The following is a 27,042-nucleotide window of genomic DNA, read 5'->3' as shown; positions in this document are numbered from 1 at the left end:
CTTAATGGGCAAGGCGGTGTCAAATGCCACGAATCTGCCACATCCCCTTATAGGTTATATAGTTGAAAATAGGCTTCAGGTATATACCCTGTTGTACTGTTCTAGTGAAAGCCTATGCTGTTGAAATGGGTCCACAGCCTATGCAGGGATGAAAAGTATTCAGAGCTTCTGGACCACTTATGCCTGTGCCTAGACAAAGAGTCTGTGCCTTCCCCGAGTTCCTGGCTTAGGGGAGCTGGCAGATTAGTTTTTCCTTTTTGTTAATTTGTTCCCTCTCCAAAGCTGGGAGAATGGCTCAGGGCACGTGACAGCTCCTACTTCCAGCCCAGCAGACATGACAATCACTGAAGCCGTCCCAGACCTGGTACTCAGTAGAGAGGAACAGGTAAATGGGAGAGAAGGTCTTCCCTAAGGGGGTGTTTTTGTGCCTGTGCAGTAGGTTAGATACATGTACTTATCTTTTACCAATTGAGCACTGCTTCTCACTGGTTCTGGAGGGCTGAGCAGACTCTCTGCCACTCAGTCTCTCCTGAGTGGAAAACTCGTCCCAAGTGCTGCTGCTTGCCTCATCACACACATCAGCCAATCCAGCCTTCCGGGGGCCAGTTCCTGCCAGATCAGGTCTGGCAACTCCTTGCTGCTTCTGGAGCATCTCTCCCTCCTCCTGCCACTCAGTCTGATTCCTCAACCTTGCCTTTGATGCTCAGGGCTCCTAGACTGTCATATATAATTGATGCACTTGTTTTTTCAGGTCTTTGTTGTAAGAGGGACCACAGGAAGCATCTGACTATGCTACCTTCTTGGCCCCACCTTAAAATTACATCTTAATGCTTTATTGGGGGGTTCAATCCCAGGAGAGTAAGAATGAGGGTCTAAGAGGTGTGAGGCAGGGAAAGAGAAAGAGTATATAAGGTGCTGTGTTAATGAGCTGACCACAGCTTCGTAAGCAGCATGGCTGGTTGCTGAGTCACCAGGACCATCCCTGGAGTACCCTGGCTTCTCTGAATAGTTCCCTCCTGGAGAAGAAGGATGAACAATTTCTCTTCTGGCCACTTCCTGTCTCCTGTCTTCCATTATTCAATATTTACTCAGTAGACAATCATTTCCATTTTTGTTACTCAGACATTTCTGGTAGCCCTGGAAAAGCCAGAGCTCTGGGGGTAATAAATGGGTGGGGAAAGCCAGAGCCCTGGGGGTAATAAATGGGTGCTAGAGTGGCTATGGCCCCTAGGTGGGTGTCGATGAAAGCCACGAAAGTCGAAGTCTGGCCCTGGGAGAGGTGGAGACCAGTGGTTGTGTCAGGAGAGGAGGCCCGGGTAGTTCCTGGGCTTTGCAACCATGGCAACGGGAATGGGAGAAGCCAGACCTGGGCTCATCCAAGACAGGAAATTGGACCAGTGGTAGAAGTATGGAGGAGGCAGGCAAGGCTGAGCGGAAATGAATGAGAGCACAAGACTGGGTCTGGTACCCACACTACTTTTGAGGTTTGTGGAGACTTACTCTATGGACTAACGTTGCTATTTTTAGGGGCTGTCGAATCAATTTCGCCTCACAGTGACCGCGTATGACAAAACAGAACAGAGTTTTCTTGGCTGTAATTTGTACGAAAGCTGATGGCCAGATCTTTCTCTTGAGGAACCTTTGTGTAGGTTTGAATCAACAACCTTTCTGTTAGCAGCCGAGCACTTAACTGTTGAGCCTCCAGGGCTATGAGCTAATATGTAGTCAGTTTTTACAAGATTGTTTGAGAAAGATGCTTATTTTTTAAGTGTTGAGTGCAGGGTTCTACATATGCCTGTTAATCATATTCAAGCATTTGATTGTGTTGCTCAATCTTTTATACCATGCTAATATTTTACCTGCTTGACCTAGCGATCATTGAAAGAAGTGTGCTAAAGTCTTCCACTATAATGGTGGATTTATCAATTTCTCCTTGTAGTTCTATTAATTTTTGAGGCTGTATTTTGTATATAATCTAATATAAAAAGTTATTTATTAAGAAACATTTCAAATGCACAGAAAAACAGAGAAGTAAATGCCTATCACCTACGTTTAGTACTTGTTGATATTTTCCATTTTTTTTCCTGAAGTTATTTGAAGTAAATTTCATCTCTGTGTCATTTCACCTGAAACACTTCAGTATAAATCTCTAAAAATTTAGGATATTTTTCTTACTTAACTACAATATCATTATCACACATAATAAAGTTAATAGTAATTCTGTATTATCATCAAATACCCATAAAACAACAGCAACCCTCCCCCCGCCATGTCTTTTACTGCTAATTTGTTCAGTTCAGGACCCAATCAAGGTCCATGCTTTGCATTTGGTTGTTATGCCTCTTTAGAGTCTTCTGTGACATTGACTGTTAGAGCGATTGGCTCACTTATGTGTAGAATGTCCCATCTTCTGGGTTTCTCTATTAGCTTCAAAGTAGGGCCATTTAACTTGTTCAGGTAATACTTATATGGTGTCCTATAAACTGGATGTTAGATCTAAAGGTTTAGGTTAAACATCTTTGGTAAGAAGACCTCATAGATGTGAAACATGAAGGTGTACTTCATATTCATACCAGGAGGCACATAGTACCTAGTTATCCTAGTATTAGTGGGTGTCTTAGTTACCTAGTGCTTCCAGAACATAAATAACAGAAGTCGGTGGCTTTAAAGATCAGAAAAAAAAAAAATTTTCTCGTAGTTCAGGAGCTAGAAGTCTGAAATCATGGTGTGGCTCTAAGGGGAAGTCCTTTCTCATCTATTTCAGCTTCTAGCTTCTAGTAGCTGCCGGCAATTCTTGATGTTCCTGGGCTTGTAGATGCATCTCTCTCTATCATCTGTCTTTCTCTTCCCCCATGTGGGTCTCAGAAGCCCTGGTGGAGTACTGGTTAAGTGCTACTGCTGCATACCAAAAGGTCAGCAGTTTGAATCCACCAGGTGCTTTTTGGAAACTCTATGGGGCAGTTCTACTCTGTCCTATATGGTCGCTATGAGTTGGAATTGACTCGACAGCAATGGTTTTTTGTTTAAAATTTTTTTTATGTGTGTCTCTGTGTCTACTCTGCTTTTTTTGAGATTAGATTTAGAACCCACCTTACTCTGATATGACCTAATTAACATAACAAAACCCTATTTCCAAACAGGATTGCATCCACAGGTATAAGGGCCAGGAATCCAATACAGAGTTTTGGAGGACACAATTCAATCCATAACAGTGGGTAAGGTGATGACAGCCAGATCTCTCTATTTTGAAATTAGGTGTTCCTTTTGAGGTTAGCAAGGAATCTCTGGGGTGATATTTGGGCATTATGCAAATATCCAGTTTTCCATTAACCTTTCACTTAATGATTTTAGCATCCATTGATGATCTTGGCCTGAATTAATTATTTCATTAGAAATTGCAAAACAGTGGCTTTCTAATTTTACCATTCATCTCTGTTTATTAGCTACATTCTTCTATAAAGAAGAGCTTTAGAGAAGGTCCTAGAGCCATCTTGTGACTCAGAAGTAGATTCCTACTGCAAAGCAGAGCAATGCGTATTATTATTATTTTATCCCTTTAAATACCATTTCAGACTAAGGATTTGGTGTGACAGCCAACTTCAGTGATGACAAAGGGTTTGTGTTCTTTTCTTGTTTTGTTTTTTTTCTCTTTGGTTACAAGGTTTAACTTATTATATCTTCCTGGTGTTGAACGTTTATCATTATGTAATGACTCCCTTTATCCTAAAGTCAGTTTTGTCTTTTTGACCTAAACTCCTATTTAAAAAAAATCACATAGCTAAATTTTGACTAAGTGCTTGTCTTCTATATCTTTTTCTATTTTTTTAGTTTTAATAGCTCTGTGAATTAATTTATGGGGGTTGTCTCTTATAAATGACAGCTTGATTTTGTGTTTTTATCCAATTTCATTATCTCTGTATGTTAATTGGTGAATTTAATATTTATAAATATTTAATATTTATCGATATTTTCGTTTATAGCATACTACTTTGCACATTCTATTTGTTTCATTTTTTTCTATACTTCTCCCCTGTTCTTTTTTTTTTCTTCTTCTTTTTTTGAGATTGTTTGATTTTTTTTTTTCCTTAAACTATTTTTTCTTTCTATAGTTTTGGAAGTTAAATTTTTATTACCATTCTTTCGGTGGTTGATTATCTTTTTCACTATATAGTATAGGTGCCGTTGAGTCAGTTCTGACTCATAGCAACCCTATGTACAACAGAACAAACACTGCTTAGTCCTGAGCCATCCACACAATCATTGCTATGTTTGAGCGCATCGTTGCAGCCACTGTGTCAGTCCATCTCATTGACAGTCTTGCTCTTATTCGATGACCGTCTACCTTACCAAAGTGATGTCCCTCTGTGAGGACTGGTCCTTCGGGATAACATGTTCAAAGTATGTGAGACGAATCCTTGTTGTTCTTGCTTCCAAAGACTATTCTGGCTGTACTTCTTCCCAGACAACTTGTTCATTTTTCTGGCAGTCCATGGTATATTCAATATTCTTCAACAGCACCATAATTCAAATGCATCAATTCTTCTTCGTTCTTCCTTATTCATTGTCCAGCTTTCACATGCATATGAGGTGATAGAAAATATCAAGGCTTGGGTCAGGTGCACCTTAGTCCTCGAAGTGACATCTTTGCTTTTCAACACTTCAGCAGATTTGCACAAAGCAATATATCATTTTATTTCTTGACTGTTGCTTCCATGGGTGTTGATTGTGGATCTAAGTAAAATGAAATCCTTGACAATTTCAATCCTTTCTTCATTTATCATGATGTTGCTTATTGGTCCAGTTGTGAGGATTTTTGTTTTCATTATGTTGAGGTGTAATCCATACTGGAGGCTGTAGTCTTTGATCTTATCCCTTTAACTCCAATTATGCCCTTCTGACATACATGCTATTGATATGATTTTTAGCTAAGCTTTTTTTAATTAACCCACAATGTGGGTGTTATTTTATGTAGACAAAGTTTGCTTAGATTTACTTACATTTTTACCAATTGCTTTGCTCACTGTTCCTCCTTGTATCTCAGCTCTTCCTCCTAGGATCATTTTCCTCCTTCCTCAAATATATGCTTAGATTTTCCTTTAGAAAATGTCTGATGATGGTAAACTCTCCCTTTTTATTTCTCTGAAAATGTCTTTATTCTTCAAAGACAGTTTCGTAGGGTTCATATTTCTTGATTTGACTGTTACCCTCTCTCGGTACTCTGAAAATGCAATTAATTCCACTGTCTTCTAGCTCCTTTATTACTGTGGAAAATCTCTGTTGTCAGTCTAATTGTGGTTGTTTTGTGGTCTCCTGGGAGATCTGTGTTTTTCCTCTGGCTGAGTTTCTTTTCATTTTTGGTGTTCTGCATTTTCACTATAATATGTTTTATGTTACATGTGGATTTCTTTTAATTTTTCTACCTTAGTTGTATGGACATACCCTATGGTGGCACATGCTATATCTGTGGATTAATTCCTTTAATCAGTCTGGAACATTCTCAAGGGTTATCTCTTTGGGTGGTGCAAATGGTTTGTAATTTGCTGCTAACTGAAAGGCTGGCAATTTGAACCCACCCAGCAGCTAGCTCCGTGGAAGAAAGGCTCAGCCACCTGCTTTCATAAAGATTACAGCCAAGAATATCCTATGGAGCAGTTCTACTCTGCGACACATCAGGCCACCACGAGTCAGGGGCCAACTCGATGGCAGCGAACAACAGCATCTTCTTGGATATTGTCTCCCATTCTCTCTATTCTCTTCTTCTGGGACTGTAACTGGAAATGTTAGACTTTATCATTCTAGACTCTGTGGTTTGTAGCTTTTCATATTTTCAATCTCCTATCTCTTTCTGCTGCAGTCTGAGTAACTTCTTCAATCTATCTTCCAGTACACTAATTCTCTCTTTATCTGTATCATAAATGATGTTTACCCCACCCATTCAGTTTTTCATTTTAATAATTACTATTTCTATTTCTAAGAGTTCTATTTGGTTCTTTTAAAAATCTACCTAGTAATTTTTGCTTGATTATGAAAAAAATTTCTTTACAAAGTTTCATGTATTCTGTATGTATTGGGGGACCTGTAGTGTGGTGGTTTACAGCATGAACTCTGGAGTCAGACCACTCATGATAACTTACTAATTTATAACCTCAGGCAAAGTACTTAACCTCTTTGTGCCTTAGTTTCCTTATACATAAAATGAGGATAATATTAGTACCTACATCATAGGCTTGCTGAGGATTAAATGAATCAATATATGATGAAGTACTTAGTTTCTGGCCACATAGAAACACTGTATAAGTACTAGTAATTATTATACTTACCTGATAATTCTAACAACTGAAGTCCTTGGGGTTCTAAACTTGTTATTTCTGATGATTCCCACTCATGATTTTTTTCCGGCACCTTTGCTGATCTTTTACTGTGAGCTCATATTTGGAGGATCTTTGGGAATCTTGAGGGATCTAAATAAGGGATATTTTCTTTCAGAAGATCTGCTACCTGAGACCACATTTGCCTTCTTCAGTTGTCTGTGCTTCATGTGAGAGTACCAGGTTCAGTTCCCCCACCTGCATTGGGTCTAGGTATATCTTGGCCTTATTATAGGTCCTTGTCCCTAGGGCAACTCAAGATTTTAGCTAGCGTTTTGCTCCCAGATCTCTACGTTAGTTTCAGCTCATGGTTCTGATGGTTTTGTGTGTATATATATATATATATATGCCTGTGAGACTGTTATTTCTTAAGAGCCTAGTAAGGCATTAATAATTATATTTTATCTAGGATCTGATGCAGCTCTAGTGAGAGGGTCCTCAAAATACTGAGCCTTCATATGGCTACCAGCAGAAGTCTACAGGGCTGAACTCTCTGACCATTTTGAGTGCAGAAGCTAAATATTCATGTTTATATCCCCAGAATCTAGCTTGGGGCTTGCCTCATAGCTGGCAAGTGATAAATTTTCTTTCTTTTTTTTGGAATGACAAAGTAATCACACCAAGAGCTCTCTAGGTGGAAGAAGTTAGGACTCAGAGGTGCAATATTCCTTTCCAACCACTGGGGAGCCATAATTTATTTATTTATTTTTCTAGACCCAGGGACAGATTAACCAGTAAACACAGTGTGCAGCAGCTTACAGTAAGCAAGGTATGAAAGGGCTTAATTGTGCTTACTTATTAATCTGTAGTGCACAATTTCACCTGTACACTACAGATTAGTAAGTAAGCCCCTAAAAATTTTTTTTTTTTTTTTTTATACCTTGCTTATTGGGTAATCTGTCCCTGCCTAGACCCTGTTGTTGTCCAGATGGTTCCGACTCATAGCAACCCTATAGGGCTGCTGTGAGTTGGAATTGACTCAATGGCAGCAGGTTTCTTTTTTTTTTTGCTGTTTTTTGGTTAGCTACTCTGTAGGACAGAGTAGAACTGCCCCATAGGGTTTCCAAGGCCATAAATCTTTACAGAAGCAAACTGCCACATCTTTCTCCTGTGGAGCAGCAGATGGGTTCAAACCACTGATATTTCAGTTAGCAGCCGAGTGCTTTAACCACGGCACCACCAGGGCTCCTTAACAGGGCTCCTTAACCTCACCCTAGAATGACCAAATCATCTCCCTCCCAGATCACAGGTTATCTCTGGTTCATGGCTGAAATCACAGGCAGGGAGGGAGGGGAGGAGGGAGATGGGAGAAGGCCCTGTGTGGGAATGAGACTCATTCACTCTGACTTCCCCAGTTTGCAGCTCACTGTTGCCCCCACTCATCAGCTCCATGACCCCTTCTTCCCCCACCTTCAGTTCGAGGAGCGGTTGCCTCCCCAGGACCTTTTCCTACCCAGGCCAAACAATAAAGGCCATGGTTTCATAGTCCTAGTGCAGGCCTTACCAAGTAGCCCAGCCATTTTATGGCAGAGACTTCATGTTTAATAACAGGTAACATAACAACAACAGTAAATAACAGTGTCCCGCCAACAGCAGAACAGTACATTTTTTTTACATTATAATTGGTTTCTCGCTCTGGTGAGCTTGGGCATGGGTGGTGAAGGAGAAGCTGGCTCAGACCTTCTTTTCCCTCCACGCCAGGCCTAGTGATCTGGGTTCTCACAAAAGAGCCTACTTCTGTTCAGCTTAGTGGGAAAGTTCCTTCTCAGCTTAGCCATGCCTTCTGAGACCTTGGCCCGGAGGCTAGCTTGTTCTGTGGGCTGTGTCTTTCCCCTAGGATGTTGGGAGGACCAGGTGTGGCTGAGCTACGGCTGCTGACTTCCTCCTGGTGCCTGTGGGCAAGAGGGTGTCTTCAAGAGAAAGCATTTTGCTTCTCAGAGAAATGCTGGGGCTGTGGGCAGCGAGGTATGCCCAAGGGGTTCTTGCCCTGTGTCTGACTTCTGGAGGATGGTGGGCGGGGAATCTCCAGGTGGGCGGGGTAGGGCAGGGTAGGGAGGAAGGAGCTCCCAGCACTGCAGAGAAGCAGCAACATTACAGCTCAGCCTGGAATAAAAGAGACCGACAAGGAGAAAGTCAGATGATCTGAATCTGGAGGGTCTTGGGAAATGTGGTGACATGACAAAATTAATCTTTTTCTGAAGCTTTTTGCCTCTCTCTTTACTCTCTAGGGGCTTGGAAGTCTCTTAAGCCTTTCCATCTTCCTCCTTAGCAGAACCTGCTCTCCACAAAGAATCTGATAGACTCACTCTCTGTCAGCTCAGTGAGTTCCATACTTTAAGGTATTTGCAGTTGACAGGATTCTCCTACCTAAGGAATTTCAGCCTTAACGGTGGAATCTTGGGTTGTCGCTTTTTGGGAGGGAAAATTATTTGGGTGCATAGGGTTGTTTCAGAGTCATTTAAATCGAACCATAAGGATGGTTTGATACCTTAGGGTAGAGGGAGGGAAGGAGGGGACAAGTGGTAGGACAAACGTGCTCACCTTCCGGACATTGTAGATCCAGTTGAGATAGGCCGTGACCTTGGTGTACACTCCTGGAGTGCTTGGGCCCCCACAGCCATGGCCCCAGCTCACGATGCCCACCACTTGCCACTGGTCAGACTGGTACATCAGGGGCCCACCACTGTCACCCTGTGAGAGGCCAGAACAGGGACTGCTGCGGAGAGCAGGTAGGGGCTGGGCTTCTCGTCCCCTTGCCCATGTGTTCTGGACATTTCCTAGGAGCAGTGTTCTCTGTTGTTCCACTCTCATCCCCTTTGCTCATGCTGTTCCTGTAGACTGGAATGCCCTTCCCTTTGGTCCAGTCTGTGGTGAACTAAGTTGTGGGAATGTTGTTAGCCTTCTCTTGGAGATTCACAGTATATGCTAGAAAATTGAAGGCTTTAAGGGAGTCCTAAGAAGCCCTAGTGGCAGAGTGGTTAAGAGCTTGGCTGCTAACCAAAAGCTCAGTGGTTCAAACCTACCGGCTGCTCTGTGCGAGAAAGATGTGGCAGCCTGCTTCTGTAAAGATTTACAGCCTTGGAAACCCCGTGGGGGCAGTTCTACTTTGTCCTATAGGGTTGCTATGTGTTGGAATCAACGGTAATGGGTTTGATTTTTTTTTTTAGTTAAGGGGGTCCTGCAGCGAAGAAGTCTGGTTATCTTTGTTTAACCTAGTATTTCCCAAGCTTATCTGACCACTTGTTGAGTGGCTATTTTGTGCCGGGCACTATTCTAGGCAATTGGGATTCAGTTAATGTAAAATCCAAGGATCCCTGTCCTTAGGAAGTTTAGAATCAAATAGGGAGAGAAGGACAATAAACAAATGATTAAACAGACAAGAACATGTCAGATAGTGAAAAGTGCACTTATTTGGGTGTCCTTTCTACCAAATCCTATAGCATCTGGGGCTTCCTCTCTCAGGACCCAATAACGCCACGACCAATTGCCTGTTTATACATCACTTCTGCCTTCTACCACTTTCCCCAAAACCCAGCATGTACCTGGCCTTCCAGAGCTAACAGATGCTTCTTGTCACAGATTGAATTGTGTTCCTTAAAAATGTGTGTATCAATTTGGTTGGGCCATGACTCCCAGTATTGTGTGATTGTCCACCATTTTCTCATCTGTTGTGATTTTCTTAAATGTTGTAAATCCTGCCCCTATGATGTTAATGAGGGGGAATGAGGCAGAACTTAATCTATGGGATTGGATTGTGTCTTGAGCCAGTTTCTCTTGGGATATAAAAGAGAGAAGCGAGCAGAGAGACAGGGGGGCCTCATACCACCTAGAAAGCAGTGCCAGGAGCAGGGTGCATCTTTTGGACCTGGGGTTCCTGCTTGGAGAAGCTCCTAGTCCAAGGGAGGCCTGATGAGAAGGGCCTTCCTCCAGAGCTGTCAGAGAGAGAGAATGCCTTCCCCTGGAGCTGACGCCCTGAATTTGGACTTTTAGCGTACTTTACTTTGAGGAAATTTCTCTTAGTTAAAGCCATCCACTTCTGGTATTTCTGTTATAGCAGCACTAGATAATGAAGCTACCTCTTGAATGAAGGAATGAGAATGGAGGCAGAAGTAGGGTTAGGGGTTTAAGACGAATGGAGAATGCTCAGAAGATCCTAGGGGTGGGTTATGAGGATGTATAAAGGAATTGCTAAGCAGTCCTGGAGCCCTGGTGTGCAGTGGTTAAGAGCTTGGCTGCTAACAAAAAAGTCAGTTGTTTGAATCCATTTGGAAACCTTATGGGACCGTTTCCAGTTGGAAACCTTATGGAGCAGTTCTACTCTGTCCTATAGGGTCTATATGAGTTGGAACCTACTAAATGGCACATACCAACAACAACAAGCAGTTCTGATGGCCAGTGGGGATGGGGTGAGGGACATTGCATCAGAGCTTGGCCAGCATGAGATGGATTTTCTCTAGTGTAGTTCAGCAACTTGGGGACAGAGAAAATAGACTTGGAATTCCTTCCCTCAAGGGGCTCATATTCCTATACATGATGGGAAGTAGGGTGGGTAAAGTGAGTAACGTCATCTTTGTATATAAAATATATATTAAAAATCCTTCTGCTTTTCTGTACCATCCACCTATCCATCCACCCATCCACCCATCCATCCATCCATCCATCCATCCGTCCATCCGTCCATCCGTCCATCCGTCCATCCGTCCATTCACCCACCCATCCATCCTTATATCCTTAGCTGACTATTCCTTCTCTTTATTACACATTGAGTGCTCACTATATGCAAGACTTCATGTGGGATATTCAGCTTCAAGGTTTTCTTGTCTCTCTAGGACCTACATCCCTTAGAATTCCCCTACGACCCTTGGAAGCCCACCTGGCAGGTGTCCACGCCGCCCTCCAGGATGCCTGCACACAGCATCTTTTCAGTAACTTCCCCCTGGTATGCATCCTCTGCGTTGCACCGTGTGCTGTCAATGACCTGAATGGACGCCTGCAGCAGTACATCAGACATCTTCCCTGGGAGGTTGAGAATATATTCACATCCCATTCCTGCCTTCTACCCCCAGCCCAGGTTATTTCTCTGGTTGTCAAAGTACTTTGTTTTTTGCTTGGCACCCTGGTGCTTGGACTTCCAGGGTGGGTTTTTTGGAAGGATGGTCCTCCTTCCCAGCACCCCCAGGAGCTGTTCCCTGGTCCAAAGGCATCTCCTGCCCTGTGGTTCTAAGTGCAAGGCTTACCTCCATTCTGCTCTGTAAAGCCCCATCCGACAACCCAGAGTGGGGTGGCTGGAGTGAGCTCCTCATCAGAGAAGGGCAGGCAGATGGGCCTGACTGTGCCTGCCAGGAGCAGAGAGGAAGAGGGAGACCCAGGGGTTGGGAGAATCTGGTAGCTAAGCACTCTGAAAAAGTCCACATCAGAGTCTCCATAACACTAGTCTCATAGGATGTTAATGGAAGGGGGATGAAAAAGGGTTCTGCAGTCAAATAAGTTTTAAAATGTGGGTTAAGCATAATAAAACAGATACTTTTAAAACACTTCTCATATCTTTACTATACTAATGTGCCCCATGACTCTCCAAGGAGAGAGTTACAGTATGAAAGTGTTTCCCAAACTTATTTGACAATGGAACCATCTTTTCCCCAAGGGACCAGTGTCCACAGTTGGAATACTGATCTAAATACTACTCAATATTTAAGTATGTCATCTAACAGAGCTGTTCAAAGATTCTATGGTCTTCCTTAGAAATAATGAGCTCTTTACCCCTGGGGAGAACAAACAGGGGCACAATGACCCCTTGGCAAGGAATATTGTGTAGGCTCTTGGGCACTGTTTGGGGTAGGGGATGGACTAGATGATCTTTTAGGACTCTTGTAACTCCAAGATTGGATGAATCTACATGACTCTGACTAGAGGTGCTCCAAATGGAGACGACAGGCCCACAAAGAAGCTTTGGTGGGGGGCGGGGTGGGGTGCTAGCTGACAGCTCTGAGAGGGCTCGTAGCATTGGATGACATAAGGCTAATATAGTAAATGAGAACAAATGGGCAAGCTGAGCCCTTGAGAAGGAGAAGGGGTGTGTCCAAGGCCACTTGGTAAGCTAGTGGCAGAGTGGAACTAGAACCTGACCCTAAAGGGCTCGTGTCACCCTTGGGGCTCAGTTCTCAGGTACCACCTCTCACCTGAGAATGTGAGTGGGAACTGCAGCTTCACGAGGGCAATGTCCTTCTCTTTGGGGTACATGGTGTTGGGCTCAGGGATGAAGATTTTGGCCACAGGCAAGGATGGGATGTTGCCCAGTTTGTCTGAGCCGACCCTCACCTTCCAGTTGGACACATCAAGGTGCTTCCTGGGACCAGAGGATAGCTGAGTTCAGGCCTGAGTCAAGCATGCCAAAGGCTGGGTCCCCATGGTCCTACGGATTCCAATGCTGGGTGTCCTTGCCTTAGGAGGCAACATGATGATGGGGGCAGGAGATTGTGGGGTAAGGGTAGTCTAAGGAGTGCCTACCACAAGTCAAGTTCTAAAAGGGGATTTGATTTTTCTTCCCCCATGAAACCCACCCCAGGAAACTTTTAACTGGTGAGCTGGGGAAGGGGCTTTTCCTAATGCTCAAGCTGTAGAGGCCCTGGTATTCTCTCCTCTACCCTTTTTTATGGTCTATATTACTCAAGTGGTACTTGTATTGTGGTCAGTTACGTATCGTGCCTGTCTTTCTCCCTACAGCAGACACTCCTTTGTGTGCAAAAGTGTCTTTCCAGGACAGAATTCATAGCTTTTGTCAGACTATCAAAAAAGATTAAGAACCAGTGGCCTAGACTGTGAGCTCCTCAAAAGCAGGATTGGGCCTAATGCGCTTGGACACATAATATGGTGCTTGGTGTCTAGTAGGTACTCAGTGTATGTGGAGCAAATGAATGAATGAATGGAAGTGAATTGGGCTTGGGAGTGATCTTTTCCCAGAAATATAGGCATTCCTCTCTTGGCTGGCGTGTAAGGGAATCTATAATTTTTTAAAAGTTTCTGGACATAAGAAGGGAGTGGCAGTGACTCTAGACCCTGGAACCACTTCCTAGAAGCCTGACAAAAAGGACTGGAGACTCCGGGGAGATGAGAATAGCTTGTGTATGTGTGGTGGGGGACAGTGGGGAGGGGGTGAGTACACTGGGTATCTGATGGTTTCCCACCGAGCAGAAATCAAGCTTAGTGACCAGCACTCTCTAATCAGATCCACAATGCCTAACAAAGGACATTCTGTCCAGTGCCTTATTTGGGTGACCAAACTCTAGCATATGGCCTCCAGGGGGAGAGCGACAGGGAGTGAGGCCAAGTCAGGAGACAGGGGCCCAGCCACTCTTACCCCTTTGTGGTCTTGATCCTTCAAGGTCGCCTTCAGCTTTGTGCCTTACCTGAAGCAGTGGGCAGCTGTAAGGATCCAGTGAGGGTCCAGGATGCTCCCTCCACAGATGTGTTGTCTATCATATTGGACACTGACCTGCCAAGGCCAAGAATCCACAGACGCCTTCTCCCCGCCCACTACCCGAGGGGCCTTCAGGCTGTCCCCACAGGCTGGGCTCAGTAGGAAGGAGGGAGAAAGAAGAAAGTCAGACTCTTGGGGGATTGGGCTGCCTCCCCTTAGAGCCCAAAGTCTACCCTGAGCAAGGCCCGGGTGACTGTCACAGGAGTGTGGGGGAGGTTCAGGCCAGTTTGGAATTATTCATGGGAAGTACTGACTGTCCAAGACCACAGTCTCTCCTCAAATCTCCCCTTCCTCTTTCTGGCTTTGGATGTGTTTAGGAGTTCAGCTTGTGAACACGGGTGTGTCTATTGTGCTGGGAATTCATGACCTTCAAACCAAACAGTGATGCAAAATTACAAAAATCTGCCTAGGTAGAGCATCCCCAGCTGCTTCCTCTGAGTAACAGTAAACAGACGCCCACAAGCTCCTTGAGACCCAGAAGTGGGGAGAAAGCCTCTGAAACTGGATCTTTCCATCCCTTATCATCACGTTTCTCAAAGTCCCTTCTTCCTGCTGAATGAGCTTCCCAATCTGACATTTTGTCTTCCTCCTGTCCCTGGTTACCCACCCCACCCTTGAACGCTTGTGAAAACCTTCAACCCTACCTCCCCACCCCCATTTTCTGTCACTTTCCAGTAGCCACCACTACAGCGGATGTTCTAAGGAGGAAAGCCACCGCCCCTGTCCTGTGAGCCTGGTACTGTACTACGTAGGGGCGTTTTCAAACACCATCTAATTTCAAACACTGCTTTCTACATGTCCCCAACTAGCTCACTAAAAAAAAAAAAAAAGCCCCTTTGTATTCCCCCTTGCTTGTAGGGTTGAGTTTAAGCTTCTCCTCCTGGCAGCTTCTTGCTGTCCTTTTAGAAAGTCTCTGTCCAGCCAAATTGATCTGCTTGTAGCTCCCAAAAAAGTTATTCTGTTTTTGCTCAAGAAGGTACTCACAGCCCCTTCCTGAAATGCTGTCTCCTCTCCTGTTTATCTAAATCATTAATCAATTCAACAGATTTGCATGGAGTGCCTATTGGTCTCAAGGGCAGTGCTAGATGCTAGGAATAGAGTGGTGAACAAGCTAGAAAGACAGACATGGTCCCTTCCCTCCTGGAACCTACAGATTCATTCTTCAATGCTTGCCCAGGCACTACCTCCAGGCCATCCAACCATTCCTCTCTTGGAATGTCCATAGCCTGCCCTGGGTGTTGGCCAGCCTTTTATTGTTGCCATGCTTAGGCCCTGTCTTCTCAGTGAGACTGAAGGCTCCCTAAGGGTGGGTTTGTGACTTATATCTCTTTGTGCCCTTGGTGTTGCTCAGTGAAGTTCAGCTGATGTGATCACTCATTCATTCATTGATTTGCTACCATGTATCAGACCCTACTCATTAGGTACTTGTGCGGGTCATGATGATGGATAAGAATCTTAACATCCAGCAGGGAAGCACACATGCTGCTAAGCTACAAAGGCAGTACTGATGGTTTTTCTCTCCTCTTAGTCATTCCCAATCTTGTCCATCCTTCCTGGACCCACTCAGCTCTACTTCTCGCACAAGGCTGATAGGAGGAATCTGGGCCACAGTGCTGGTTTTCTCTTCTGATAGCCTCTGTTAGAGCTAGAAGAGTCTCCCGAGGTCCTCATTGGTCAGTGGACTAATGGGCTTCTTTGGAAAATGAACCTCAGAAAAGCTAGGTGAACTGCTCAAGGTCACACTGGGAGTCAGTGGGGCTTGATACTCAGATCTCTGACCCTGTCCAGTGCTCTCTGTAGCATGCCAACTGTGATAACTACTCAGCTTGGCACTTCCCACATGTTGCCTTCCATTGCTATCTGCTCAGTCATAAGCTCCTTGAGGACAGTGGCCAGTTCTTTTACCTGTCTGGCATTTTCTACTTCCACCCAGTATCTGGCAGTGTTCGACACATTCTAATTCTTCAATGAATTTTTGATAAATTGAATGTGGATGATCTGACCTTGGGTAACTGAGCTGATTGTGACAAAGGAGGTCTATGTCAGCCCTGACGAGGTTTGAGGAGGGCGGGGGCCAGTCCTGCCCTTTCCAGTGTTCCTACTCATTCTCCCAGATGACCTGGGTACCAGACCTTCTTCCAGGTCTCTGATCAGGTTGTGGGCCAATGGTAGGAAGGAGTTCTTTGCATCAACCACCTGAAGGATCAGCTACCTACAAGCCTGAGATCCAAAGCAGTGAGGGTGGGCCAAAACAGAGTGACACTTGGAGTCTGAGAGATTTAAGAACGAGGGTGAAGGCCTTTCTCCCTGCTCATTGCCTGCCTAGTGCCCAAATCCTCTGAGATGGGGGCATACTCACCAAGACAGTGCAGGGAAACCAGGGAGCCCGAGAGACAGGGTCTGAAGAGAGACACAGGGGCCCTTTGGTTTCTGCTTCTCCCCTGACTGAGAGGCAGGGACTTGGGCCTTCTGGCACTATTGCATTGAAGTCCCCTCCCAACCACCTGGGAAACCTGGAACCTGTGTAGTAGGGGCTGTATAGAAAGGCATTAACACTCAGTTCAATGCAATTCAATTTGATGGTAGTCAACTCCCCCACAGTTGAGTACCTACTCTGTTCTGGGCCTTGCCTGTGTCCGAGCCCCACCCGGGCTCCTGGCGGCCTAAGAGGGAAGAGAGCAGAGCCTGGAACAGAGTCTGCTGCACTGCGGGTATTCCAAAAGGAAGAAAAATGGGACTTCAATGGAATTTCGGGCAAACAATCATTCTGTTACAGTCTCTGTCCTTTTCAAGATTTACTCTTTGATGAATAAGCAGCCCTGAATGCTAAGAAGCCAGCTCCTCTCTGAGCTACTCTGCTGCAGTGTGACAGATTTCCTTTAGACGCTATGCTCTAAGCAGGGTGGCGTGGCTATGAACAGTCATTGACAAAGGCCTTGGAGTCTCATTCCTTGGAGAGCTGGGACTGTGGTGAGGCCTTACTCTGGCCTGGGTAAGTGGCAGGGAAGGACAAAGTGGCTTTTGCAACCTTGTCTGTTGGCTTTATTAGGAATCTTAAGTCAGTAGGAGAAAACATTAGGTTTTACTATTTAGACTGATGGAAAGGTCTGAATACCCATCTCCCTGCCTTCGGGTAGGACAGCACACTTGGTTCAGCCTCGTGGGACAGCTGTTCATTACAGGACCGCTCAGAAATGTGATTCTATAGCTCTTGGTATTTAACCACCTGCCTGGCAAGGAGTTCTTCCTGTTGTCTGGCTTACTTTCCCCTTGCTGCCAGTCTGCCCAGGGGCGAGCTGGGCTGCAGCCCTAACAGCAGCCCCAAGCCTTAGTCTTTTGTAGGCCAGAAGGCGTGTGCCCTCTCACTTACCCACTTGAGTTCTGCACATGAAGCTCCTGGCTGTTTTCCGTGATTTCAGAAACATCTAGATCCTGGTCTGGGCCAATCTCCACAGCTCTGAAGGTGGGTTTGCTGCTCATGTTGGGAGGAGGAGAGAGTTGTGAACTCGGGCAGGAGATTACAAGACAGTGGGGAGTAGCCTCTACTCCTAGGAGAAAGTGGGTGGCAGAGAATATTTGGTGGGGAATGGCAGGGAAGTGAGGGTGGTCTTGGTCAGTGAGGGTGACCTCTGATTTGTTGTATGATAAGGGACATTATTTTGACATCCCAGGACTCAGCCGTAGGGACAAAGCTGGCACAATCTTCTTTTCTTGGGCAGGGAAGCCTAGTCCAGAACCCAGAGCTCTGGAGAAATCTTAGGGATCCCTGTTCCTACCTCCCAGCTCCGTCCCTATTTCAAATGGCACCCAAACTTTGCCCCAGTAGTCTGTTATTGTTCACAGTGGGGGGCACAAGAAGGCAAAGGGACTCAGGTTATCTTCTCCCTCACCCTGGAGGGAACTGTTCTCCAAACAAGGCATTTGGTCTGAATTTGGTAGTGGGGATACTTTTCTTAGCCCCTTAGGAGACAGGTCAGGACTGAACGAGTCTTCAAATGAAGCCAGAAAAACATTTCTCTCACTTGATCCAGCCTCTCTCTTTCTCTCTACTAAACCATGTTTGCGTTCTTTCAAACCTTAGGTTTAAATCTTCCCTCCTCCAGGAAACCTTCCCTGATTAATCCTATCTCCCTCATTGTTCCTTTACTGAATTTGCCTCTTCCAAATCTCTCCCTTCCTTCCCCACCCAGTCATGCTAGTACAAGCTCTGCACTCAGGGCTGCAGTTAATCTGTGGCACTGGCTCACTGGCATATTTTCACATTCCCAGAAAGGAAGGCTAGCACTACCTGGGGGGACCCACGCAGTGGACCTAAGAGGGCCAGAGTCTGGCAGTGCTGGGTTTTGTATCAAGAGCCCTCAAGACCTAGGTTTTTGTCCTGGCTCTGACACTAGTTTGATGTGTGACCTTGTGCAGGTCATATTTCTTCTCTGGGTCTCTTCAAACTTTAGTTTTTGCTTCTGAAAAATGATGGGTGGACCGGATGATCCCTAGAATCCCTTCCACATTAAGCCATTTATGGTTTTGTGGTCCTTGGACAAGAAAGGCCTCTAATCCAGGTGGAGGAAGGAAAGTAGAAAAATCTGGGACCCAATAGAAAGAGGGACAATGGTGGAAATGGGCATTCCCGGGAAAGTTAACCACAGTTGACCAATTACATTCTAATGAATGATACCAATGAACTTTGATTTTGAACATCCCAAGAGCCAGGTGACTTGGTATCTTAGTGAGCTCAGGAAGGACAGCAATTCCAGGAGCTATCACCTTAAGAACCCCCAGAGACACCCTGGTTTCATAATCAGACTCAGCCTGCTGTGCTGGCAGAGCTGATGCTGCAGTTGGCTGGACTGCAGTGGAGGAGGGGCTGCTGTAGCGAGGAGAAGGGGAGAAGAATAGTAGGTGTGGGGTATGCCTTCTCGGCTCTCCTTGAAAATATAGGTGGTGGGGTGTCCTCTCCAGAGGGCCTCAGAAGTTGTACCCCATGGTGGGTAGAGAGCAGCAGAAGCCTGATGACCAGAGAGCAGAGATGGCAAGTAGGTCCGAGCAGTTAGTATTGGCTGCCTGGAGCTTTTATGGGACAGGACCTTGAGGCTGCTTTAGAGATCCATGGGAGAGAGTGCTGTGATTGATTGGTGATGTATGCCTAGTATTCATCATTTCTCTGGGCCCAGTTTCTTAGAATCCTGAAGACATTTGGGCCCTGCCCGGGAGAGGTTACTCCACTGTGCAGCTAAACACACATAGGTTCTTTTCCTTCTCCATTTAGGCTTTCTGAGTAATCAGCTGTCTCACCTCCCCTCTCTCCCTCTCTTTATAGATTAAGAAAGCCCCATGAGAAGAGGGAATTTCCCAGGCTAGAAACAGAGATGCTGCTAGAAATCCTACGCCCAGGAATTAGGGGGCCTTGGGCTATAGGGTTGCTATGACTTGGAATCAGTTCAATGGCAGTGAGTTTGGTTTTTTGGTTTTGGACACCAATTCTACTCCTCTACCTCCCAGCTACGACCCAACAAGTTACTTACCCTCTCTGAGCCTATCTATAAAATAGACATAATAACAACTACCTTATTGGTTTTCTGCCAAGAGCAAATGAATATAAATATATATGCTAATTACCCTTATTATAATTATACACTGTACATCTACTCCAGATTTAGAGCTGCTTTTGAAATTTGCTGAGAGAGCCCGGATTGCTTATGGGGCTCCAGTGAAATCGGGTTTGCTTAAACTAAATTTGAACCAATGGAACTTTGAGTAAGTAAATAAGGCTTTTGAATTCTGAGCCAGGGACAGCATCTTGCAAAGCCAGGAAGAAGGATGAGGGCTGAGAAAAAAAGAAAGGAGAGGACTGCGAAGGAGCTAGAACTGTGTGTGTGTGTGCATATGTGAGTGTGTGTGTGCGTGGGGGGGGGCATACATTCTATCACTGACACCTCATAATCATCCTATGTGGTTGGCGTTGCTTTCTTCATTAACTCTTGAGGAAACTGAGGCTTGGGAGATTTACTTCATGTTACTTGTAGCACAAGTGCTGGTAGCCAAAAGCAGGCCTGTTGGACTCTAATGCCCGTATTTTTAGGAAAGGAAGAGGCAAGGAGGGAGGAAAGGAGGAAAGAGAGGAAGAGGAAAGGAGAGAGAGAGAAAGATAGGAGGGGGCGGGGCACGGTGTTGCTTCCGGAGGCATGGGTTGGGTACCTGTCATAGCCTATCTGTCCACAGGCTGTCTTGGCCAGAGTCTCCGTGAAGTTGTCGAAACATGCGGAGGTCCAGGCTCCTGTGGTGGGGTCCAGCACCTGCAGGGTGGATCGGTCCTTGGAGAGGCGGACTGGGAGGGGAGGAAGCTAGGTCAGCTGGAGGGCAGGGCTCATCTGGCCAGTCACCCTGAGAACTCATCATGAGACCAGCCCAGCCTCCTCCCACCCAGAACTGGGGAGCATCGTAGGGCACCAACACTTTCAATATCCAGGGAAGTTCCTCCATTTGGCTCTGCCTGATTGAGCCATTGAGTCGATTCTGATGCATGGCAACCGCATGCGTGTCAGAGTAGAACTGTGCTCCATAGGGTTTTCAATGGCTGGTTTTTTTGAAGTAGATGGCCAGACCTTTCTTCTTAGGGTGAACTTGAAGCTCCAATCCCTTTGGTTAACAGAGAATGTGTTAACCGTTTGCACCAACCAGGGGGTCCTGATGGAGCTAGGGTGACCAAGTGTCCTGGACAATCTCCATTTTGACTTGTTGCCCTGGCACAATTACTAACGGTGACCCCCTTTTGCTCTTACAGGTGTCAATTATGGTAATAAGTTATATGGTCACTCCATTCATGATCTACCACAATTTGCCCGCTTGGGAAAACTTCTCAACAAGGGGCTCTAGGTCCTTCTCCATATAAAGTCAGAGGGGGAAGGCTGAATGATAAGTATCATTGGCAGTAGGATGGCAGGTACACATAGGCGTTTGACTTCTGATACAAAAGAAGCAAATACACAAGATGTTACTCGGCCTTGCTTCTTGAAAGCCCCCATCACCCATCTCCTGGGCTATCTTTTCCCTTCAGAGCCCAAGCACTGGGTGGTTCAAGGTGGCCTAGCCCAATCCAAGAAGGAACACGGGTTTTTATGTTCAAAACATTTCATATTCTTTTGAAGGACCTAGCCCATTACTGATATCTAAAAAAAAAATCTAACAGGCTACAATAAGTACTTGTTTAATTAATAGAAGGACCAATAGCTGGTTAAATGACTTTACAGCCTCTTTTCTAGCCCCTTGAAATAACAGATTTCCTGGAAAGGAGGGAACTCTCCAAGGTCATCCAATCCAACCCTCAAGGTCATCAGTGCCACCCACGTGCAGCAGGAATGAGGTAGGCTAATGACAATTTCCTGTCCCCTCTGTTCTACATTTGTCCACCAAATATTTACTGAGTGTCTTTGATGTGTTAAGTACTGGAGAATCCAAAGGTAAACAAGATGTGGTCCCGCTCTCCAACTTCACAGTAGGTATGGAAACTGGTAAGTAAGTGGCAGGTGCCACCCAGTGGATCAAGAGGTCCTGAGCTGACTTCCTGCTGTGCTCAACTCCTTTGTCCCTCAGACCCTGGACTCACCTCCCACCAGGGGCCCATCGGGGTAGTTCTTGACACACTCCTGCTCGTCCTCCCCCGAGGCACAGTCCTCCTGGCCATCACACACCTGCCTCCTGGAGATGAAGTGAAGGGGCTGCCCGCAGAGGAAGTAGTGTTTGTCCAGGATCACCTTGACTGGAAGGCAAGTGCAGGGAGGGCTGAGGGCCAACTAGGCGGCTGGGGCAGGGGGAGGCTGGGCTTCCCTGAGAATAGTGCTGGGTTTGGAGACGGGCAGATCTAGGCTCCAGAGCTAGTTCTACTACTTAATAGCTCTGTGTACTTGGTCCTGAGCCTCGGTTTCTTTATCTGTAAAATGGAGAGAATAACACCAGCTCCATACCTATAAGATGGCTAAGGAGTCAAGCTAGGTATGTGTGGGAGAAATTTAGAAGTAGGCCCTACCCCCAGCTTCTTATCCCCAAGTGCTGGCATAGTATCCTCTGGTAACAGAAAACCTAAAGTCCAAAGACTGATTCTGCATCTTGGCTCTGCCCCCTACTGTGTGTCTTAAGACCTACGATTGCTTCCCTTTTCTAGGTCTCAGTTTCCTCATCCATTCAATGGGATGATGATACCTGCTTCACAAGGCCCCTGAGAACATTTAGTGAGCAGGTAGTTGTGAAAGTGTCCTGCAACTGTCAAGCACAGTTCTAGTGTTTGGTGTTTTTATCTGGAGTTGAAAGAGTCATTAAGAGGCTTCTGTTTGTTTTTATTTGTTTTTCTGTCTGTTGCCTTTAGATTTTGCCAGGTGCCTTCAGATTCTCTCCTTCCTTCGCCATCTTGGGATGATGGGAATGCACCTTATCTTTTTAACCCCTCAGGGGACAGATATTCCAAAAGTTTTTCTTGGTTAAGGACTCACAGCCAAACACCCCTACCAGGGAGGAGGCTCCTTCTGCCTCACTCAGCTTCCCCCTGGGCTAACATGCCAGCTGGAATTCAGTGGGAATGCGTACAATGGCGGCCACCACTTACTGCTGTGCTCAGAGTTTTCCATGTATTTCCTTATGTAATTCTGGTGTCGACCTCAGGAGGCAAGTATGTTATTTACTTCTATTACAAATGAAGAGACTGAGGCTTAGTGAGTTAGGGCACATTTCCCAAGGCCACACAGCAACTTAAATGGCAGAGCAAGGGCTTGAATCAGGGTCTAACTCTTGGCTGCCTCTCCATATATTCCGTGAAGGAGCTAAAGATGTGATCTGTTGGCCCTGATGCTCCTGGTTTGGTTGAAGCAAAGGAGAAGGAGCAGGTCAGATATTTCCTAGACCTCCAAAGTTTGGCTCCTGATCAGGAGCTGGGGCAAGGCAGGATTATTCCAGCCTCCTGGGACAAGGCCGGGTCATAGTGTCACAAGTCAAGAGCCCAGAAGCCAAAAGGCTGGGGGAGCCTAACTCAGAATAGAGGCGTGCGCTATCTCCTCTGATTGTAGAGGGGGCCCAGGGCATGGAAATCTACAGGGCCTGCTGGGACAGGGAGAGTGCAACTCTAAATTAAATTATGACCTGGTGCCTGTCCTGACCTTCTCCAAATAAACTTGGCCCTCTTCTCTCTCCATCATGGCAGGGCATATGCTCAGAGAAGACAAGCTTATTTTAATATTAGCCTGAATAAAATCGGCCTAGAATGAAAAATCTACACAACGATCACCAACCTCGTCAGGCAGCCCAAGGTCAAGAAGAAATGACTGAGGGTTATCCACGTCTCACACCCCTCCAGAGATCTCAGGGACTTGGGTGGTGTTTATGTTATGGATCTGCACGACCACTGCCACTAGACAGAGGTGGATGTGGACAGTCTCCATAGGGGGACCTGGTTCCTGCCGTAGCTTTGTCCCCGATTGCCACGCCTCTTCCTTTCTGGGCCTCTGTTCTCAAGTGTAGAATGAGGGGTTGGACCAGAGGACCTCTGAGTGTCCCCTGGTGAGGCTGTGACCGCTGGTGGTGGCAATGCTGCCTGGGTTACAAGTGCAGTCTCCTGCAAGGCTAGCCATTTCATGTCCTTGGCCACGTCACTGTATGCCGCACGGTGACACCCACATTTACAGAGCCTGGTTTTTCTCGAGCCACTTTACACATATTATCTCATGGTTCTCATGATATTCTTCTGAGGGAGGCAGGACATTTTACGGATGAGACTGAAGCTAATTAAGAGAGGTTGCGTGACTTATTCGAGGTCACACAGCAGCAAGTGGCAGTGCCAAGACCCCTGTCCCAGGTGTCTTGATTTCTAGTCCAGTCTCGCCTGCCCTCTTCTCCTTATCCCCTCTTCACAAGCAGAAATGCCCCCGCCCTTCAGGCCAGCTCTGATCCACTCGGCTCTCAATCTGCCGGAGGAGGAGACAGGGGATATGGCTGCCATGCAAACTGCCTGCGTGGGTTTGTAATGTGTGCAGCCTCCTTCTCGCTCTCACTGGAAGGAAGAGCATCCGGGACAGATGGGGGCTGGGCTCACCTCCCACTTCACTCTTAGAAAGCTCTCCTCAAAGCAGGAGGTGGAAACATGTGGGTACATGTTTTTTTTCTGCAAAGTGTTATGCAGATCACCTGCCTATGACTCTGTGGAGGTGGGAGGGTGGAGGGTAAGGTGGGCTCCGAGGTGAGGGTTGGGTGAGGACTGCCACTTACTGAGGGGTGGGGGCTACCACTTACTTTGGGGTGAGGGTAGGGTGGGTGCTACCACTTATTGAGTGTGGTGGGGGCTGCCACTTACTGAGGGATGAGGGTAGGGTGGGGGCTGCCACTTACTGAGGGGTGAGGGTAGGGTGGGGGCTGCCACTTACTGAGGGGCGAGGGTAGGGTGGGGGCTGCCACTTACTGAGGGGTGAGGTGAGGGCTGCCACTTACTTAGGGGGTGAAGCGGGGGCTGCCACTTGCTGAGGGAATAAAGGTGAGGTGGGTTTGCCACTTACTGAGGACAGCAACGACAACGATGGCCACCAGGCTCAGCACTGCTGCAATGATGGGGACCCCCACCTTTTTGAAGGTCTCCAGGGAGGTGCGAGGTTTACGCAGGGGGGTGACATCTGCAAAGAGATGTGAGGCAGAGGGGAAGAGCCAGCAGCCGTCAAGCTGAGGTCCCACTGGTTGGCATTGGAAGATTGCCTCTGCCAAAGCCCACACACCCTTCCCACCCTCTGACCACCTAAGATGTTGTCATGGATTGAATTGCGTCCCCTCAACTTGGCTACGCCGTGATTCCCAGTATTGTGTGGTTGTCTCCCATTCTGTGACCTGATGTAATTTTCTTTGTTGTGAATCCTAACCTCTGCCTGTGGTTAAAGAGGCAAGATTAGGTTATGTTAAAGAGGGCTAGGGTGGGAGGCAACACCCTTACTCAGGTCACAGCCCTGATCCAATGTAAGGGGAGTTTCCCTGGAGTGTGGCCTGCATCACCTTTTATCTTACAAGAGATAAAAGGAGAGAGAAGAGAGCAGAGCAATAGGAACCTCCTACCTGTAGGGTTGCTATGAATCAGAATTGACTGGACGGCAACGGGTTTGGTTTTTGGTTTTTACCACCAAGAATGAAGAACCAGGAGGTGAGCACATGCCCCTGCTCCTAGACCAGGGGAAGACTGACAACAAGGACCCTTTCCCAGAACTGACACAGAGAGAAAGACTTTCCTGGAGCCGGCACCCTGAATTTGGACTGCTAGCCTCCTAGACTGTGAGAGAATAAACTTTTGTTTATTAAAGCCATCCCCTTGTGGTATTTCTCTCACAGCAGCACTAGCTAGCTCCGACAGGTGTTGAGCCCCAGGAATGCTTTGGGGACCATTTTGGTCAGTGATGGGGGGTTACTCATACAGCCGAGGCTTAGCTTCATCAGCACAAGATTACCCTGCCTCCATTCACCTGCCCAGGCTTATTCATCTTTCGAGTCCGACTAGAGCACCCCTCAGATGAGCCTCCAGCCCATGCCGCCTTCCCCTTCTCATGGCTTAGCCTGTTCTGGGGTGCTTCGCCCCCGTTCACCCTGACCTGTGCCTGCCCTGGGAGGGCTCTGAGCCCCTCAGACACGTACTTTGTCACATACCCAGCCGCTGAAATAATTTATCCTCTTTGCTGACTTACCTTTTGGTTAAACTATAAGCTCAAGGAGGGCAGGGACCTCCAGCGCAGCACGTGTTTGTCCTGAAAACCAAACCAGCTGCTGTTGGGTCAGCTCTGACTCCGGGCAGTCCTGTGGGCGTCAGAGCCAAGCTGTGCTCCACAGGTTTCTCGGTGGCTGGTTTTTCGGAAGTAGGTCACCAGGCCTTTCTTCCAAAATGCCTCTGGGTTGACTAGAACCTCCAACCTCTCAGTCAGTCACCAAACGCGTTAGTCATTTTCACCACCCAGAGGCTTAATAAATACGTGTGGGTGAATGCGTTCTAATGACTTTTATCTACAATTTAATTCAATAGTGAGTCCCTAGCATGGCCCTTGTCTTAAAGGAGATTACACTTTGGAGGAAGAGGCAAATAGGAACCCAGATGCCAGTCTCATCGTGATGATTGTGTTATAACAGAGGCATCATCACAGGTAGACCGATGAAAGCACCCGAGGAGGTGGCATTTAAATGTGCCTCTGTGGGTAGAGAAGGGGAGGGAAGAAGCTGGGCCAGGTTGGGCCAAGGCATGGAGGTAGAGAATTGTAAGCTGCCTGCTGTGCCTGGAGTCTAAGGTGGTAAAGCATGTGGTTGGGGCAGGACTGGGCAAAGTCAGCTGTGGAGAGTCTCCAATGCCATGCAAAGGAGTCTGGATTTTATCCTGAAGGCAAAGAGGAGCCATTGGAAGATTTGAGCAGTGGAGAGACATAATCAAATGAAGATGAATCTTTCATCAGGAAGGATATGGATTGGAGCAAAAGAGACTAGAGTTAGGGAGGCCAGGTAGGAGCCTATCGTTACCTAAAATAGAGGTAGTAACTGCTACCTTGTCCACTTGGCATGGTTAGCCAAGGAGATGTTCAATGGGAAGGGCTTTGAAAAGTTAAATTCTCAGCAAATGTAAGAGATGGGTTCTTTTAAGTCCCCTCTTAAAAAAAAAAAAAAAATTTTTTTTTTTTTTTTTTCTGGCAGGCAAAATAGCTGGAAGGGTGCCGTGGGGACTCTCCCTCCAGGGAAAACTGGGTAGCAATTATGGCAGCCCCGAGAAACCCCAAAGATTGAGATAGAGGTTTGCAGCATCTGTTTTCTGTTGGACAAAGAAACACATTAAAAAAAAAAAAAAAACCCAAAAAACCCAGTTGCAATTGGGTCAATTTCGACTCATGGCGACCTCATGTGTGTCAGAATAGAGGTGTGCTCCATAGACTTTTCAATGGCTGATCTTTCAGAAGTAGATCCCCAGGCCTTTCTTCCCAGGCACCCCTGGGTGGATTTGAATTGCTAACCTGTAGGTTAGTAGCTTAACACTTCACCGTTCACACCACCCAGGGACTCCTTTCTTTTGGACAATGACTCCAAGTTACAATTCCTGTAACTCCACTAAGCTAAACTGCAGATAGAATCCTATGGCTATTTTTAACCTACTTTGGCTACAAGAGGCAGGTCAAACTTGATACACCTTCCGTCTCTCTCCTCATCCTTTCT

At 46.4% G+C, this 27,042-nt stretch overlaps 1 protein-coding gene across 5 annotated transcripts in view; it reads right to left on the bottom strand.

The window, feature by feature from the left end:
- Positions 1–27,042, bottom strand: part of TMPRSS4 (transmembrane serine protease 4) — a 64,039-nt gene that overhangs the window by 13,756 nt on the left and 23,241 nt on the right. For 2 of the 5 annotated variants that reach the window (XM_049856728.1, XM_049856727.1), the window contains exons 3-13: positions 24,378–24,491; positions 21,449–21,601; positions 20,041–20,170; positions 17,216–17,317; positions 16,205–16,245; positions 13,775–13,934; positions 12,548–12,714; positions 11,606–11,704; positions 11,242–11,384; positions 8,910–9,059; positions 6,321–6,461 (exon numbers count right to left, since the gene is read on the bottom strand). In XM_049856728.1, coding sequence (XP_049712685.1) covers positions 6,363–6,461; positions 8,910–9,059; positions 11,242–11,384; positions 11,606–11,704; positions 12,548–12,714; positions 13,775–13,934; positions 16,205–16,245; positions 17,216–17,317; positions 20,041–20,170; positions 21,449–21,601; positions 24,378–24,491 — 1,358 coding nt within the window. In that variant the 3' untranslated portion in view covers positions 6,321–6,362. Of the gene's footprint in view, positions 1–6,320; positions 6,462–7,921; positions 8,472–8,909; positions 9,244–11,241; positions 11,385–11,605; positions 11,705–12,547; positions 12,715–13,774; positions 13,935–16,204; positions 16,246–17,215; positions 17,394–20,040; positions 20,171–21,448; positions 21,602–24,377; positions 24,492–27,042 lie in introns of those variants that run through there. The other 3 variants (XM_049856730.1, XM_049856729.1, XM_049856731.1) reach the window with 3 other exon arrangements.

The sequence above is a fragment of the Elephas maximus genome, chromosome 17 (assembly GCF_024166365.1).
Source record: "Elephas maximus indicus isolate mEleMax1 chromosome 17, mEleMax1 primary haplotype, whole genome shotgun sequence".
Lineage (NCBI taxonomy): Eukaryota > Metazoa > Chordata > Mammalia > Proboscidea > Elephantidae > Elephas > Elephas maximus.
Note: the sequence above shows the minus strand (reverse complement) of the source record. Positions and strands in the feature narration are given on the sequence as shown.